At 38.1% G+C, this 15,116-nt stretch overlaps 3 protein-coding genes and 1 long non-coding RNA gene across 10 annotated transcripts; 3 read left to right on the top strand and 1 right to left on the bottom strand.

The window, feature by feature from the left end:
• Positions 1 to 1,274: 1,274 nt before the first annotated feature.
• On the top strand, positions 1,275 to 5,959 carry LOC106367087 (sister chromatid cohesion protein PDS5 homolog E). 4 transcript variants are annotated; one of them, XM_048741697.1, is made up of 14 exons: positions 1,275 to 1,575; positions 1,890 to 2,093; positions 2,176 to 2,357; positions 2,449 to 2,575; positions 2,649 to 2,846; positions 2,936 to 2,986; positions 3,066 to 3,752; positions 3,845 to 3,937; positions 4,024 to 4,097; positions 4,188 to 4,239; positions 4,322 to 4,408; positions 4,504 to 4,550; positions 4,630 to 4,692; positions 4,781 to 5,959. In XM_048741697.1, the coding sequence occupies exons 1-14, from the start codon at positions 1,468 to 1,470 to the stop codon at positions 5,697 to 5,699; spliced, it is 2,892 nt and encodes a 963-aa protein (XP_048597654.1). In that variant the 5' UTR covers positions 1,275 to 1,467; the 3' UTR covers positions 5,700 to 5,959. The 4 variants fall into 4 exon arrangements, with proteins under 4 accessions (XP_048597654.1, XP_048597653.1, XP_048597652.1 ...); XM_048741696.1 differs by having other exon boundaries at positions 4,501 to 4,550; XM_048741695.1 differs by having other exon boundaries at positions 3,845 to 3,940.
• A 502-nt stretch (positions 5,960 to 6,461) lies between these two features.
• On the top strand, positions 6,462 to 9,347 carry LOC106367088 (cinnamoyl-CoA reductase 1-like). 2 transcript variants are annotated; one of them, XR_001273784.3, is made up of 6 exons: positions 6,498 to 6,778; positions 6,893 to 7,047; positions 7,425 to 7,610; positions 7,853 to 8,205; positions 8,792 to 8,891; positions 8,977 to 9,204. XR_001273784.3 is itself a non-coding variant. In XM_013806787.3 (5 exons), exons 1-5 carry the CDS (start codon positions 6,646 to 6,648, stop codon positions 9,179 to 9,181), a joined length of 1,032 nt encoding a protein of 343 aa, XP_013662241.2. In that variant the 5' UTR covers positions 6,462 to 6,645; the 3' UTR covers positions 9,182 to 9,347. The 2 variants fall into 2 exon arrangements, 1 of the variants encoding a protein (XP_013662241.2); XM_013806787.3 differs by lacking the exon at positions 8,792 to 8,891 and having other exon boundaries at positions 6,462 to 6,778; positions 8,977 to 9,347.
• A 17-nt stretch (positions 9,348 to 9,364) lies between these two features.
• Positions 9,365 to 11,503, bottom strand: LOC106367089 (DNA-3-methyladenine glycosylase 1-like). Its single transcript, XM_013806788.3, has 5 exons — positions 10,722 to 11,503; positions 10,317 to 10,374; positions 10,118 to 10,201; positions 9,883 to 10,015; positions 9,365 to 9,794 (listed from the first exon to the last, which is right to left on the bottom strand). Exons 1-5 carry the CDS (start codon positions 11,173 to 11,175, stop codon positions 9,495 to 9,497), a joined length of 1,029 nt encoding a protein of 342 aa, XP_013662242.2. The 5' UTR covers positions 11,176 to 11,503; the 3' UTR covers positions 9,365 to 9,494.
• Positions 11,504 to 11,765: 262 nt separating this feature from the next.
• Positions 11,766 to 15,044, top strand: LOC125578572. 3 transcript variants are annotated; one of them, XR_007316681.1, is made up of 5 exons: positions 11,766 to 12,779; positions 12,855 to 13,114; positions 13,193 to 13,270; positions 13,358 to 14,133; positions 14,210 to 15,044. It is a non-coding gene; the product is annotated as an uncharacterized LOC125578572 (long non-coding RNA). The 3 variants fall into 3 exon arrangements; XR_007316680.1 differs by having other exon boundaries at positions 11,766 to 13,114; positions 13,358 to 13,884; positions 13,965 to 14,133; XR_007316679.1 differs by having other exon boundaries at positions 11,766 to 13,114.
• The last annotated feature ends 72 nt before the right edge of the window (positions 15,045 to 15,116 follow it).

The following is a 15,116-nucleotide window of genomic DNA, read 5'->3' as shown; positions in this document are numbered from 1 at the left end:
GCATAACTAAACTTATTTGTTTGAAATTAGCCTTAGTTTTTGCTTGGACTGCCATTTCAGCTATGTTTGTATATGTTCCTTCTCCAACATTTAAATTCTATTTGATCACGTTCATTTATAATTGCAGGATGTTGTGAAAGTTATCTCATTTAAACAAAAGAATGCAAATGCTGATGTTGCTTACTAGGATATTGTTTGCTTCAAGACCAATGTAATCAAACTCCACTAACCACCAATATACTCGGTTAGTTTATATTGGAGGAGTATTGACAAAAAAAAGATGACTGAAAAATCAATAACGGCGATCAAATCATTTCACCATATCAACATTAACATAACATATGCAAATCTACATCGTCATACGAGCCACTAATTTATCCCGGCTTTGGTAAACCACACTATAAACCCAATAAAATGCCTTTTTATTTTATCTATCAAACATGTATAACTAAATTTAGTTGGCGATCATGATCCCTATGGATAGTAGATACGAAAATTCGGAAAGAAACTGTATAAAAGATTGATGAATAGCATATCTATAATCTCATTTATATATCTCACAAATTAATTAAAAAATTTTAGTTAATGAACTCATTTATTTAATTCCATGAAAACTAACGTTTAGTACCTTTTAAGGAGTAAGAGATCTTTAGAAAAATAGATTTAAACAGACTAAGATAAATAATAATTACAATATTTCAATTTTTAAAAAATGCAATTCCAAACCGATTTGATATAACAGAAAAAAAAAAAACATACTATAGTTTATCGCCAGTTATTGGAGAGAAGATCCCACATCGGATATATGAAAGGGACTTGAGTAATATATAAGTGACTTGAGTCAATCCACTAATTACCAATTGATTTTAGGTTGAAAGCCCATCTAGCTTAACATGGTATCAGAGCCGGCTCAATACCCTGACCCATTAATCCGGCCCGGACAGTGGTCCGAGCCCAAAAAACTTATCACCAGTCGTTCAAAAAAAAATCAGATCTCTTCTAAATAAATGGGTAACTGAAAAAAAAATTAGTTATGATTTAAAAAAAAAATAGAATACCTAATAATCAAATGGCAAAACACATGTTCCACAATGGGATCTGGTCTCCACATAGTTGATTTTAGTTTTTCTTTTGTCAATACTTTTGACATAATTAAGACTTAAAACGATTTTTTAATAAGTAATTCTTAACGAGAGTTATTTTATGATTTTCTCTCTCTCTCTCTCTCTACAGGTATATAGATCAGCTCATTGCATGGTCAACACCACTAATATAAAAGCCGCATCAGACTCATATAAAGTTTTCAGTTTTTTTTTTTTTATAATCTGCGCAGACCATTTGGATTTTGTGGCGGCGACGACAGCGGTTCTTATCTCTCGGTCCGGAGAATGTTTAATTGTCTTCTAGGGTTTTGAATTAGGCATTCGATAATTTTCAGAAGAACAAAAGAGATATAGAGAGAGAGAGATGGGTCCTCTTGTCGGAGAAAGCGAACTCCCTGAAGCTCTCCTCAAGGCTGGAAAAGATCTCCTCGAGCCTCATTCCTCTACTGATTCCCTTCTCGACCTTCTCCATGTACCAATCCTTCTCTCTCTCTCTCTCTCTCGACATTCTCTGATTTTGTTGTGGTGAAATTGGGTTACTGGAAGCAATTAGGGTTGACGAATTGGAAAATTTAGGGTTTTTTTTTGCGTTTTTATCTTTGTTCAATGTTTGATGCGATATGATTTGTAGTAAAGGTGAAACCTTTTAGGGTTTCTCTGTTCTTGACGAATTGGAAAAATTAGGGTTTCTTCTTGCGTTTTTTCTTTTGGGGGAAAGGTGGAACCTTTTAGGTTTCTGTTGCTCTTAGATCCCTAGAGTGAATTGATGTTTACTTATCTATGCAGAAAGTGGAGACTCTGCTCTCTAACGTGGAGCAAGATCCTATTGTAGCTGTGCAAAGTGCCCTGAGACCATCTACCAAGGCTTTGATATCTGCTGGTCTCTTGAGAAACCCTGATTCTGATGTTAGGGTTTACGTTGTCTCCTGCTTAACGGAGATTATGAGGATAACTGCCCCTGAGGCACCATATCACGATGACCACATGAAGGTTGGTTACATACACCATTAGTCTCGCAATTGCTTATCCATTGAGTTCTAGTAACACTTTGCTTCTGTTCTGTTGCTTACAGGATATCTTCGAGGTGACGGTAGAAGCCTTTGGAAAACTAGCTGATGCTTCCTCTCGCAGTTATAAGAAAGCTGAGGCTGTTCTTGATACTGTTGCTAAGGTCAGGTCTTCCTTGGTGATGTTGGATTTGGAGTGCGATGACGTTATCCTAGAGATGTTTCGGCAGTTCTTGAAAGTCATAAGGTAGAGATAGAACATTAGTTAACAATGCTCGATTAACTCTTATGTGGTTTATAGTAACGCTGATGGCATTTTTTTGTGTGCATGTATTAAGCCCGGATCATCCTCAAGCGGTACTTCATTCGATGGAAACGATAATGACCACAGTTATAGATGAAAGTGAAGAAGTACCCATGGATTTGCTAGAGATTCTATTGGCTGCTGTCAAAAAAGAAAACCAGGTGAGTTTTAGTTCATGTTTATGTCACCAAGATTTTTTGAGATTTGATTTTTTGTGTGGTCGCCATGGCGTAGGATGTCTCACCAATGGCTTCGAAGCTTGTGGAGAAGGTTCTCAGTAGCTGCGCCTCTACGCTTCGACCGTGTATCATGGAAGCTTTGAAGTCCACAGGGACTAGCTTGTACATGTATTCTCCTGTGGTTTCGTCTATATGCCAAAGTGAAGCTGCCGCTAGTGAAGCGCAAATCGTTGTTAACCCCAAAGAAACTGAGGTGTTCTTAATGCCTTGAGCTCTTTGTTTGATTGTTTATACAGTAGCTGTTTGGTTGAATCTTGAACTGACAATAGTTTTGTTTTTCAGGCAGGTGAAAAGACGTTAGAAGAACAAGTAGTTCCAAGTGACTCATTGCAGGTACTGTATTTGATAGTCTTTTTCATTGTAAGTGTTTAACCTCTTTTCACACTGTTTGTTACTTAACCTCTTGATTCAGGGAAAACTGGATTTGGGTCTCTCTGTCAAGGGGGCTAGGTCCAAGAGAACTGCAAGAGGTGGAACTCGAGCCAATGGAGATGACAAAGTAACAAAAGGAAGTGATTTGCAACAACTTTTGAAGCAAGGGCATTCCGAAAGTACAGACACAGATACAGAATCAGGGTCTGCGAGGAGGAGAGGGCGAAAACCCAATTCTCTGATGAATCCCGAGGAAGGCTACTCATTCAAGACGTCATCAAGCAAGAATGATTCATCACGTGGAAAGCTCTCTGGCAAGAAAGCGTCATCCCCTAGTAAAGTTGCTCAAACGAATCAGTCCGTTGTTATTTCTATCTCGCCCTCTGGTAAGTCTAGGAAGAAAGGGTCAGGTAAACGAAGCCGGAGTAAGATGGAAGAGACAGATCTTGATGCGGCTTCTTTAGCTAGACCAGTATCAAAGAAACCGACTGTGAAGAAGGATAAGCCTGAAGAAGAAGATTTAATGGAAACTGACATTGAAAAGCCTGAAGATAGCATTAAGACTGCCAAGCCAAGTAAAAAGGAGAAGAAAGCAGAGAATGGTTCAGCGAAAACATCAGCAAAGAAGCCACTTGAAGAATCTAAGACCAGTGGGAAAAAACAAGTCCACTCAGAAGCAAAGAAAAACAATTCAAAAACTGATATTCCCCATTCATCAAAGAGCAAGGTATCAAATTTGATGAACCAAATTTTTTTTCAACATATTACACTCTATGACTCCCCCCTTTACTTTAACTTATAATTGGATAAACTGTCCAGAAGAAGAGCTCCCCAGCAACAACGCCTGCGACCAAAGAATCTGAACAAACTCCCAAGAGCAATCCCAAGAGGAAACGGGCAGCTGAAGAGGAAGTGGTGTGAATTTTTACCTTCTCTGTCTATGTTATGAGGCTTTGGTTTGTCTCGTGTTTTCATACGGTTTATAATCCTCTTTGCAGGAGTCCAATAAGAGTAAGCTTGGTCAGGAATTGGTTGGTAAGAGAGTTAAAGTCTGGTGGCCACTCGACAAGACGTAAGTGTATTTGCGAAACATGAGTCATGACTTTTTGATTTGGATACTGTGTGATGAATGGTAGCGATCTTACCGTTTATATTTGCACAGGTTTTATGAAGGCGTCATACAATCCTATGATGGTCGTACGAGGAGGCATAAAGTGAGTTAACTTCTCTAATTCGTATTTTGAAGTTCTCTCTTTGTTTCATATAAAAAAAATTCTACGGCTGCTCTTGCTGCAGGTCTTGTATTCTGATGGGGAGGCTGAAGCGATTTATCTTAAAAATGAAACTTGGGAGATAATCCAGGATAAGTCTTCAGCCAGTGAGGTGAGATTTTTCTTAACATTGTAACCATTTATCTCTTACAACAAACAATCTTATTGATATGTGTACTGATTCCTCCCCCCAAATGTTAAAAGCAGGAAAAGGAGGATGATGATCTGCCTGATTCTACTCCTTTATCTGACATGTAAGTGAAACGTTCAAGGTTCTGAATCACCCCCACAGTTTTTGTGCAGTCTTTGAATGTTTTTTGCTTTTATATGCAGAATGCGAAGGCAGAAAGCCAAGAAGAGCAAAAATGTGGAACTTAGCAGTTCTTCAGACGTCAGGTATGAAAATTTACAAAAAAAAAATTATAGTTATGTGTATATAGAAGGTTTGATTCTTGGATGAATTCTCTCACATTTGTGGATACAGATCGTCGAAGGAGACAGAACCTGTAACAAACTCCATTAAGAAAGGGAAACGAACCAAAGGTGCGCTGAAGGGCTTAAGCAATGAACCAGAAAGCAGAGAAGAGAAAGATGTTAAATCGTCGAAAGAGCCGAAAGCTGAAACTGGCAGGACTAAAAAAAGGCAGAAGGTGACTAAAGATATTCCCCGGGAAAGCGAAAAAGATTGTGATGACAAGGAAGAAGCTGAAGCCAAGGTTGAAGAGGGTCTGAAATCCGATGCAGAGCCTGAGTGTAAGAGAGATCACCAAGAACTGGCGGATGATCCAAATGCGGAAACCAAAACTGATGGAGAAGAGCTGAGGTCTACAAACAAGTCAAATGCAGAACCAGAAACTGATGGAGAAAAACAGGAGACAGCAAAAGAGCCAACTGCGGAACTCAAAATTGATGGAGAAGAGAAAGAGCCAGTGAAAGAGATTAATGAAGAACCTGAAACTGAGGCACAAGAGGGAGAATCAGCAAAAGAGCCAAGTGCAGACACTAAATTGATCGAGAAGGAGGATATGTCTGAGGTACAAGAGGTAGTAGAATCAGCGAAAGAGCCAAGTGCAGACACAAAATTGATTGAGAAGGAGGATATGTCTGAGGTACGCGAGGGAGAATCAGCAAAAGAGCCAAGTGAAGACGCCAAATTGATTGAGAAGGAGGATATGTCTGAGGTACGAGAGGGAGAATCAGCAAAAGATGCAAGTGAAGACGCCAAATTGATTGAGAAGGAGGATATATCTGAGGACCAGAGTCATGGAGCTGCAAAGGAGCCAAGTGTGACTGAGACTGGTAAAGTAGAAAATGAAGCTGAAGAAGATGATCAGAGAGCACTTAAGGAAGTGGGAGAAGAGACTGATAAAGCAGAAGCTGGTACTACCCCTGTTTCAGGTTGATCCATTGGGCCATGCATGGTTAGGTGATGATAAAGATTGATTGTTGTGGTTTAGGTAACTTTTATGTTTAGTGAAGCTGCTTGTTTAAAGACTTATGGTGTTATTGTTAGTAGAGAGAGTCTTCTGACCTATTATGTCTTATTGTGGAACTAGTTTGCTGGTGTCACCTAGCTAAGTAACATACATTTTAGAGGACGTGTGTGTGTGTGCATTTGCTAAACACAAAACAGTGATAATATGTGTAGTCATTTCAGCACTTCCTTTATTTGGCGCACTATTTTTAACTTTCGGAGAAAAATGTCTAAATCTTAACATCCTCTCATCGATGGAGTAGGTAAGTAAACTGTAAACATAACACTTGCGACTTGTCTTGTCCCATGTACACACGTTACTAAACACACGTGCACACACATTACTATACCCCTTTACCAGTGCTCGAACCTAAGCGAAACAATTTTTCTATAATTTTTTTTTAAGAAAAATTGGTGTAGATGATCAAAAGTTTGGTTTAGACGTCCGTCTAATCAATGATTTCTTGAACAATGATTATTATACACACATACATCGTCTAGAAGATGTATTAATGTCTTCATCAATAAATATTGGTAGAGATATATTACTCAAAGTAAAATGATTGTAGGTAAAGTTTTGTCCAAGTTTATGAGATTTTTCTAAAGGTGTATTGTTGTTCCAAATAATTATCTTCTTCCACCAACCCCTCTTTTTATAAAATAATAAATATGTTTTGTCTTTCTATACATATATGCAAATTAAATATAAATATGTAGACCAAACTCATCACAATGGTTAGGTGTGTGGAATCATAAAAGGATAAACTTCCTTTTCAGTCTTTATATACAAACCGTAACTCACTTTGTACGCATTCATCATTTTGCTTCTGCCTCTTCGAAGACCGAAGCTTTCACTTTCGACCACACCGGAAAAAATGCCAGTTGACGAATCTACACCGGTCGGGAAAACAGTTTGCGTCACCGGAGCTGGTGGATACATCGCTTCTTGGATTGTTAAGTTACTCCTTGAGAGAGGCTACACGGTCAAAGGAACCGTACGGAATCCAGGTCCAATAATATTAATACTTCTTTTGCTCACTGTAATAATAATATTTTCTGGTTGAATTAATTAATTGCTTGGATGAATATTAATTTTAATATTGTTTTCTTTTTTTTCTGCAGATGATCCAAAGAATACACATTTGAGAGAACTTGAAGGAGCCAAGGAGAGACTGATTCTGTGCAAAGCAGATCTTCAGGACTATGATGCTCTTAAGGCGGCTATCGATGGTTGTGACGGCGTCTTTCACACGGCTTCTCCGGTCACTGACGATCCCGTGAGTATTATTTTCTTCTTCTGAGAATAATTGAATAAAGTTAGGGACCTACATGTGATTAAAAAAAAGACAATTATGGTAGTGGTAGTGGAGCTGATTTCTTTTAGATTTTGTTTGTCGTTCAAATCTTATTATTAGTAGAAAAATATCGCATGAAAGAAGTTAAAAAATCTTTTGCATGTTAATTTTGGTAAAGTATTATTTAATTTCAAGACAATGAAATAACATTTTCTTGTAATGAATTTATTACATTTGACTTCAAAGGGAAGAAACTATGGTTATAAATTAGACTGTCGGAGGGGCAAATCAATGAATACGTTAAATTAAATGTAGTATTATTAATCATCTATTTCAAAACATGTAACGTAAATTTCCAGGAGCAAATGGTGGAGCCGGCCGTGAACGGAGCCAAGTTTGTAATTAATGCTGCAGCTGAAGCCAAGGTGAAGCGCGTGGCCATCACCTCGTCAATTGGTGCAGTTTACATGGACCCAAACCGTGACCCTGAAGCCGTCGTTGACGAAAGTTGTTGGAGTGATCTTGAGTTCTGCAAAAACACCAAGGTCTTGACTTTATTTCTATAATTTACCAATTAAGATTTGGTGTGAAAATAATAAAAAAAGATAATAGTTTATTGTAAATAACACTTTCTACAATTCTATGCTTGAAATATCCAAGGCTTCAATCATATGCTTTTGCACTTAACAAACATGAAAACTAAAACTAAAATACTTTGATGTCTAACTCAGATTAAATAGTTAGTTTTTTATATTTGGTCTACTAAAAAGTTTTATTTGTTTTATAGAATTGGTATTGTTACGGCAAGATGGTGGCGGAGCAAGCCGCGTGGGAAACGGCAGAGGAGAAAGGTGTTGACATGGTGGTTTTGAATCCAGTGCTGGTTCTTGGCCCACCGTTACAGCCGACGATCAACGCTAGTCTCTTCCACGTTCTCAAGTATCTAACCGGCTCCGCTAAGACTTACGCTAATTTGACTCAGGCTTATGTGGATGTTCGTGATGTCGCACTAGCTCATGTTCTGGTCTACGAGGCCCCCTCGGCCTCTGGACGTTATCTCCTGGCGGAGAGCGCACTTCACCGCGGCGAAGTTGTTGAGATTCTGGCCAAGTTATTCCCGGAGTACCCACTTCCAACCAAGTAAGTGAAACTAATGCCACTTAATATATTATTCCATCATTTGAGTTAAGTAGAACTAGAAAGAAACGAATAAAACTTTTTAAAAATTATAATCACAGAAAATTAACATTTTTAGTCAACGAGTTTGAGTATGTGTGTTTTGCACAAGTAAAAAAGAAGAAAAGAAATCAAGTAAAAACCTTTTAATAAGGATGGTAGCTCTAGTGTATTAGGACAATGACCTTACTCAACTCTCAAGTTATATTCTTTAGTAACCAGCACTATTTCAGTTACATATCTATATTCGTGCAAGACTTTTGCATACAAATACATGCACACATGACACACGTTCGCATTAATTAGTGTACATAAATCTAGTAAGTCGTCACCAACTTTAATCAGCAAACACAACACGATAACGTAACGCTAAGTTTGACGACAGTGTCGTATGTAGTGTCTTTGCAAATCTTTATATAGCTTAATCAATGATATAATTCTTTTTTTAAATTTATTTTTAATGTACGCTTTTGTTTCTTTATCTTATCTCTTATCATGATACCAACTCAATGATGCATGCGAGTTGGTCCCATGTTCCTTTTTTTTATAGTTTGTGGTGAAAGTTGAAGTTGGTGTACCAACAACACACACTCGAAAGTCCACTCGTCACCTACTGCTAACGTGGACTTTTTTATATTTGTTTTGAAATGGTAGTTGTAATGGAGCTAGTCTTTGGTCTATGCCCAACTTTAATTAGAGTGTGTTAAGTAATTACAATGTTTGTTAATTTTTCAGGTGTAAGGACGAGAAGAACCCTAGAGCCAAGCCGTACAAGTTCACTAATCAAAAGATTAAGGACTTAGGCTTAGAGTTCACATCCACGAAGCAAAGCCTCTACGACACAGTTAAGAGCTTGCAAGAGAAGGGCCACCTCCCTCCTCCTCCTCCTCCCTCGACGTCAGAAGAGTCCAGCCAAAACGGTATCAGGATCGGGTCCTGAATAACTTATTCCCTGGTGTATTAACGTTTCCTTTGTTGTAGAAAAATAAACCAGATGTTTAATTATTGTCTCTGGTTATGTGAAACCTTTGTTTCGGAATGTCTTGCTCTCTGTTTCGTATGATGGATTTTGATTTTGTATAAAGGCTTTCAATGCTTCATGTTTATTATATGCATAAACCAATAACCCAAAACACATCTATACAACCTCAAAGGCAAAAAGGAACACTTCACCGTACGGTAGCAAAATCTGGTTGTGTCACATCATCTCTGAAAGCAAACAACATGGAACTCAAAAACATTTAATTTATTTATCACTCTCCGTTCTTCTTCTTGGCCTTGGTTGTTGCTGTCTCTGCATCTACGCAACAACAGTCTTGGTATCTGAAGCAGCCTATGAGATGGTCGTTTGTAAGACCAGCTGCTTGCATGAAGGAGTAAACAACCGTTGGACTGACGCTGCGAAAGCCTCTGCGTACAAGATCTTTGCTTATAAACTCAGCCTTTGATGTCTTCACAGGGACTTGACGTCCATACCTGAACTGGCTCAGTGTTGGCTTGTTGTTCACAAAGTTGTACATGTACTTCTTAAATGATCCATGTTCAGCTATAATCTATAGATGAAACCAGTAATAAACAGCCAGGAAGATATCTATAAGTTGTGTAATATAGATTCAGAAGAGTCTTTGAGGTTTGTATTACCTTGCGCACATAGCGTGAGTTATCGAGGATTGAACGTATCTTGACCTCTGATAGTAAGGAAACGGCAGCGGCGGCTACCTTCTTCTCGTTCAGTTCTGAAACAGTAACTGGATCGAAGTCCATGAACACTTCCCTGTTTTAACAAAAGTAAGCAAATCTGAGATCATAGGTCATAAAAAGCTCTCGACATCAGAAGCTCATACTGTCATTATTAGGAAGAACTTAGTTTTGGTACCTGAGTAGTTGCCTTCTGGAGAGAATGTCGGTCCAAGAGAGCTCAGATAGAGCACCAGAGAGACATAGCAACTCGAAAAGCTTCCTACACAGTATATAGCCAAAATGGTTAGAGACTCTTATAATTTATTTATTTTTGGCATAAAGAGACAAAGACCATCTCTGATAAAAGGAGAATAGTTTTGAGGACGGCCACGTACTTGTCGTCCTGAACAGGAACTCCCCATTCTTCGTCGTGGAAAGCAACATAAGACGGGTCTTTACAAGAAATAAAGAAGAAGAACATTATTAGTCAATTACAGCAGAGAAGCAAAGAGAAAGATATGGCACATGAGAGAGTAACATAGCCTCTTGGCATGAGAGAGTAACGAAGATAACTAATCTCAAAGTTTCAGAACATACAAGTGATCAGACCTGCACACGCCTCAACAAACAACGCACATAGAAACTCAAACATTATCGTGACATTGAGTTACTCTTTATCATCTGTATATGTAGAATTCAATTACTAGAACAAGTCTATAACTTTCTTCTCCATTCATCTTCTTGAATCATTCTAGAACTAATGAACAAGTGAGATTGAAGGTGAAAACAGAGATTCTCACCAGATTTAGGAGTGATCCAAGCACATCTTTTTCGACCGTCAACGAAGCAATCACCGTTACTAGCAGCACCACCACCACCAGCAGCAACCTTGTCTTCTTTCTCATCAACCTGCTTCCTTCTCAATGTACCAGAGGCGGAGGAGACAGACCCACTTCGCCTCACAGGCCTCTTACAACTCGAAGAAGACGCCACGCTCAAAGGCAACGACTCGCACGAAGAAGAGGCATCAGAGGAATAAGAAGCAGTCATGGAAGCACTGTTCCGTCTCAGAATCGAAGAGCATTGCTTCAGAGTCGTCGTTGGTGAAGCTGGAGTATCTGGTTTCTTCGTTTTCTCATCTTTTGACTCGTTGGTCTTCTTCTTCTTCTTCTCTAGTTTCATCCCCGGCGGTTTACTCCCCAGCTTGTTCCCGGTTTGACCAAGAACCGATCGGAATCGAGGTGGATCCGACATTGACTCTTGACGCTCACACAATCAACAAAGCTTATGCTTTTACAGATCTAACACTGAAAGTACAAAACTTGCTATTTCCAAAACCGATATAGAGAGAGAGGTTAGTATCGAAAGTCGTACACTTTACAGCTAATGAAACTTTTCAATTCCCAGTTTGTAGAATTTTCTAGCAAACCAAGCCAAGTTGCTTAGAGAGAGTGTTCACGGGAAATGCAGAGGTTATAAACAATGAGAAAGCGATGAACATCACAGAGAGAGCTTTTCTCATCGAGGACGAAAGGAATCAAATGAAGAAGAAAAGGTTGTTCACTAGTCACCGCTTAACACGTCATCCTTTGGTTTTTGTCCTTTTTTTTATTCTTTTCTTTTCTAGACCTGACAATAAGATGGGGTTTGATTACTGTAAACTTAATTGTTTAAGCAAAATAATTAGTGCTTAGTATTAGATTAGGAATGTCTGCTCGTGTAACGAAAACCCATGTCAAGACAAAGAAGTTTTAATTAACCAGACACGTAGTATCTAACACTACTAAAAGCCAAATATGCTAAATTATTAAGCTATCCACGTCATCAAAAATAATCATCCAATCAGCACATTTCGTTTTTACACATCAGACACAATTATGTATGGGCTTCAAGTTTTTCTTTTATTTATAGTGGGCTTCATTTTCTTTTCCACAAAATCTAAAAAAACCAAAATCAATCCGACAACGCTGCTTAACTTGAAACGTCTCTCCCAGTTTCCAAGTGACTAAGTTACTTATCGATTCAAATTCTCTCAGTATGTGCTTTTAAAAGTTCATCTTCCCCACCACCTCCTCAATCAATAAAGCTCTTCCTCTCAATATTGCATTCCGATCTCTGTAGGTAATATTGCAAAGTGAACATGCCGTAGTAAAGCGGCTGCAAAGGTTCGTTTTCATGTAATCATGGCCTTTCAGTTATTCAATTTTTTTCCTGATCAGTAGTTTCTAGGGATTAAACTTTTAACTTATTTTTCGATAAAGTATTAAACTTTTAACTCCTCTGTACAAAAGTTCTTCATCTGGAAACTGCGAAATCTGTTACAGGTTAGATGGGTAGAATCCTTTGATTGTTATTGTGATGTCGAAAGTATTTGACAATGGTTACGTGAACATACTAAACCTGTTGCGCTTATTCCCCTTTTTAATTTGATTATGATGGATTTTTCTTGGTTTTCCATTATTTTTTCTAGCTCAATTTTATGTGTAAATATTGACGCTGTCTTTTTATGATCTAAAGTAAAGATTCCCGTGAGACTTTCAAGAAAAAGCTTCCCAAGAACAAATCTGTTGCTGCTGTGAGTGTCTCCTTCTCACCTTCAAAGTTATTTTGTACCTTAGGTTCATCTTCAAAGGCATACTAACTTTAAATTTGTATGGATAAACAAGTTTGAAAAGCTTCTGGAGACAAGTAGAAATTCCTACAGATGTTGTATGTACTTTATCTCAGTTTTAATGTTCTAAACTAAATACAATACTTGAATTTCACAATAATTCTGGAGAAAGGACCTCATGTTGCTAAGGCTAAAAAGCGCAAGGGTTGACTACGAGAAGAACCTGAAACCTTGCAACAAAAAATTGGTAAACTATGTTTCAATCAAGTGTTTATTTATAGATAGGTCGTTCACCAATCACTGATTTGTTGTAATTTTAAAGAGGAAGATGAGAAATTCGACAAGTCAGTGCCAGAGGTTAATGGTGGAGATTACAATGAGGATGGAAGAGAGGGTTTGACATGCTCCTCCTTAATGCAAAGGTTTGTCTCTTCTAATTTACTTGGTGATAAATTCTAGATCTTTCAGTTCCTTCTCATAAGCTGATGAGCAGGTTTGTCTCCTATATTCCCTCAATGATATCTTTTGGCGTCGAGCCTAAGGTGATCGTAGCCACCAGCATTAATCCAAAATTCGTCGGAGGTAGCTATCTTGAACTTCATCTTTAAAAGAAGTTTACAGTTTCATAGTGATATGTAACCATCTTTGTTAATCTTCCAGGCCGTCTCTTACTGAATACAACCTCTGGCACTCATTTCTATTTCGACAAAGACAAACGCAAGTGAGACCTTCATCCGAGTAAGTCTTTCGATCGTCAATAAGAAAGTTATATCTTATTTATTCAAAGACCACAATTAAAACACAAAATAAAAATTATATGTGTAGTTTGGGTGTTGGTGACGTGATCTGCTCCACAAGTTCCACCAAATATGAAGGTGTGAAGAAAATTGAAGTTGTGACGGTCTTTGAGCTTAACGCATACGTGGTTAACTCGACCCCACATGTTAAATCCCTAACTGTTTCTTCTAGCATATGTCTCATTACTAATGTCCCTCACTTCCTTGCATCACAGGTTACCGAATTTTGTGCACCGGAAAAGGTGAGTTGATTGAAACGGGCAGTGGCTGGTGCTACATATCCTGCTCTAATGGGATCTCTTCCTGCATGTAGTGTGACTTAACCTCTGTTGGTGTTGTCAGGTAAGCAGACCATTAACTACATTTTGTGTACATCGCACAAACCATTTAAGCCAACCAACATATCCTGCTAAGACATTTGCAACATTTAAAACTTGAAGATATCGTGTGGAGCTGTGCATTTTAGATGGTACAGAGTCTGCAGTGTTTGTTGTTTTCTATGCCAAAATTTCATGGTTGACTAATGTACGTGCGGCGGAAATCAGTGAACTTATGGTATGCTTGAGTGGCCACATCTTATCGCCTAGACTTTATTTATCAAGAAACATGCCTTGACAGACATTTTCTTTTTGCAGGGTGTTGGTGTGGGAGACTGTAGGGGCCGAGGTTCCACAATTTCTGCAAAATATTGTTGGCAGAACGTTCACTTTCCAGTTGGAGCTAACTGAGTTAGCATCAGACCTTCACTGTTACACGTATCTTTGACCGCATCAGCGTCCCCTCACAGCAACATTTGCGATTCATGTAAATCATATTTTGAAATTTATACTCCTCCTTACATACATGAAGCGTTGTACTTCATAAAGAAAATCATTCACAGGGTGGGCACAACTATCCTGATGACGATTTGCATGGTGACGATATAAGTTTCCTGCAATTGCCTGAAGCAGAGGATGTCTGAGAAGATCAGAAGCCTACATAGAAGAAGAAGAGAAAATGTTACTTGCTCTTCAGGTTTGTACAACAGCTCAAAAGCTTAAATGATCAGAGTTGTGCATATGCTTGGTCTGAGTTCTGGATTTTCCTGAGCATGCTTTGCCACTGACCAGAACATTTGACGTAATGACCTCCACATGAACCCCAGGGGTCCATCTGCAGCAGAACAGCAAGTGGTGAGCTCAATTCTGTCAGGATCATTGCAGAGGAACAACAGCTTCCAGGAGCTGGTTGCCCACTCAAGAAGGCTCGCACAGAGTAGTTACTCAAGTGATCTACCTTATAACCCTTCTATTTCTTAGAAGCTTAAGTTCACATTATATTTTTTTTCGTCGCAGGAGCTGTTATAAAGTTACCGATCACGTTTTTTATAGCTTCAGTTCTAGAAATATAAAAAATATTTATTTCACTTTAGACTATAACAAACAAACTTAAAAAAATATAAGACATTAAAAATTCTTCCTAAAGCATCCCTACAATTCAACTTTCTAGATCCCCAACAGCATCATACTAATATTTTTTTTACCAACATCGTACTAATACTAGCACGTAAAAAATGATCCAAACAAACAAAAACACCAAAACAGCCAACACAAAAAAAATTAAAGGATTGAACTATTTCTTTTGGTTTAGTCTTTGAAGAAATTTTTGTTTTACAGAAAGTATTTGTATAAGGTTAGATTCATCTTAATTTTCAAATTATTAATGGTTACACTACATTTAAGTTATTTTGGTTAAATACGATTTGGTTCATTCTAATTTTTTTGAAATAAATTATATGATATAATGTG

The sequence above is a fragment of the Brassica napus genome, chromosome A9 (genome assembly GCF_020379485.1).
Source record: "Brassica napus cultivar Da-Ae chromosome A9, Da-Ae, whole genome shotgun sequence".
Taxonomy (NCBI): domain Eukaryota; kingdom Viridiplantae; phylum Streptophyta; class Magnoliopsida; order Brassicales; family Brassicaceae; genus Brassica; species Brassica napus.
The sequence above is the reverse complement of the archived record's forward strand: the minus strand, read 5'-3'. Positions and strand labels throughout refer to the sequence as shown.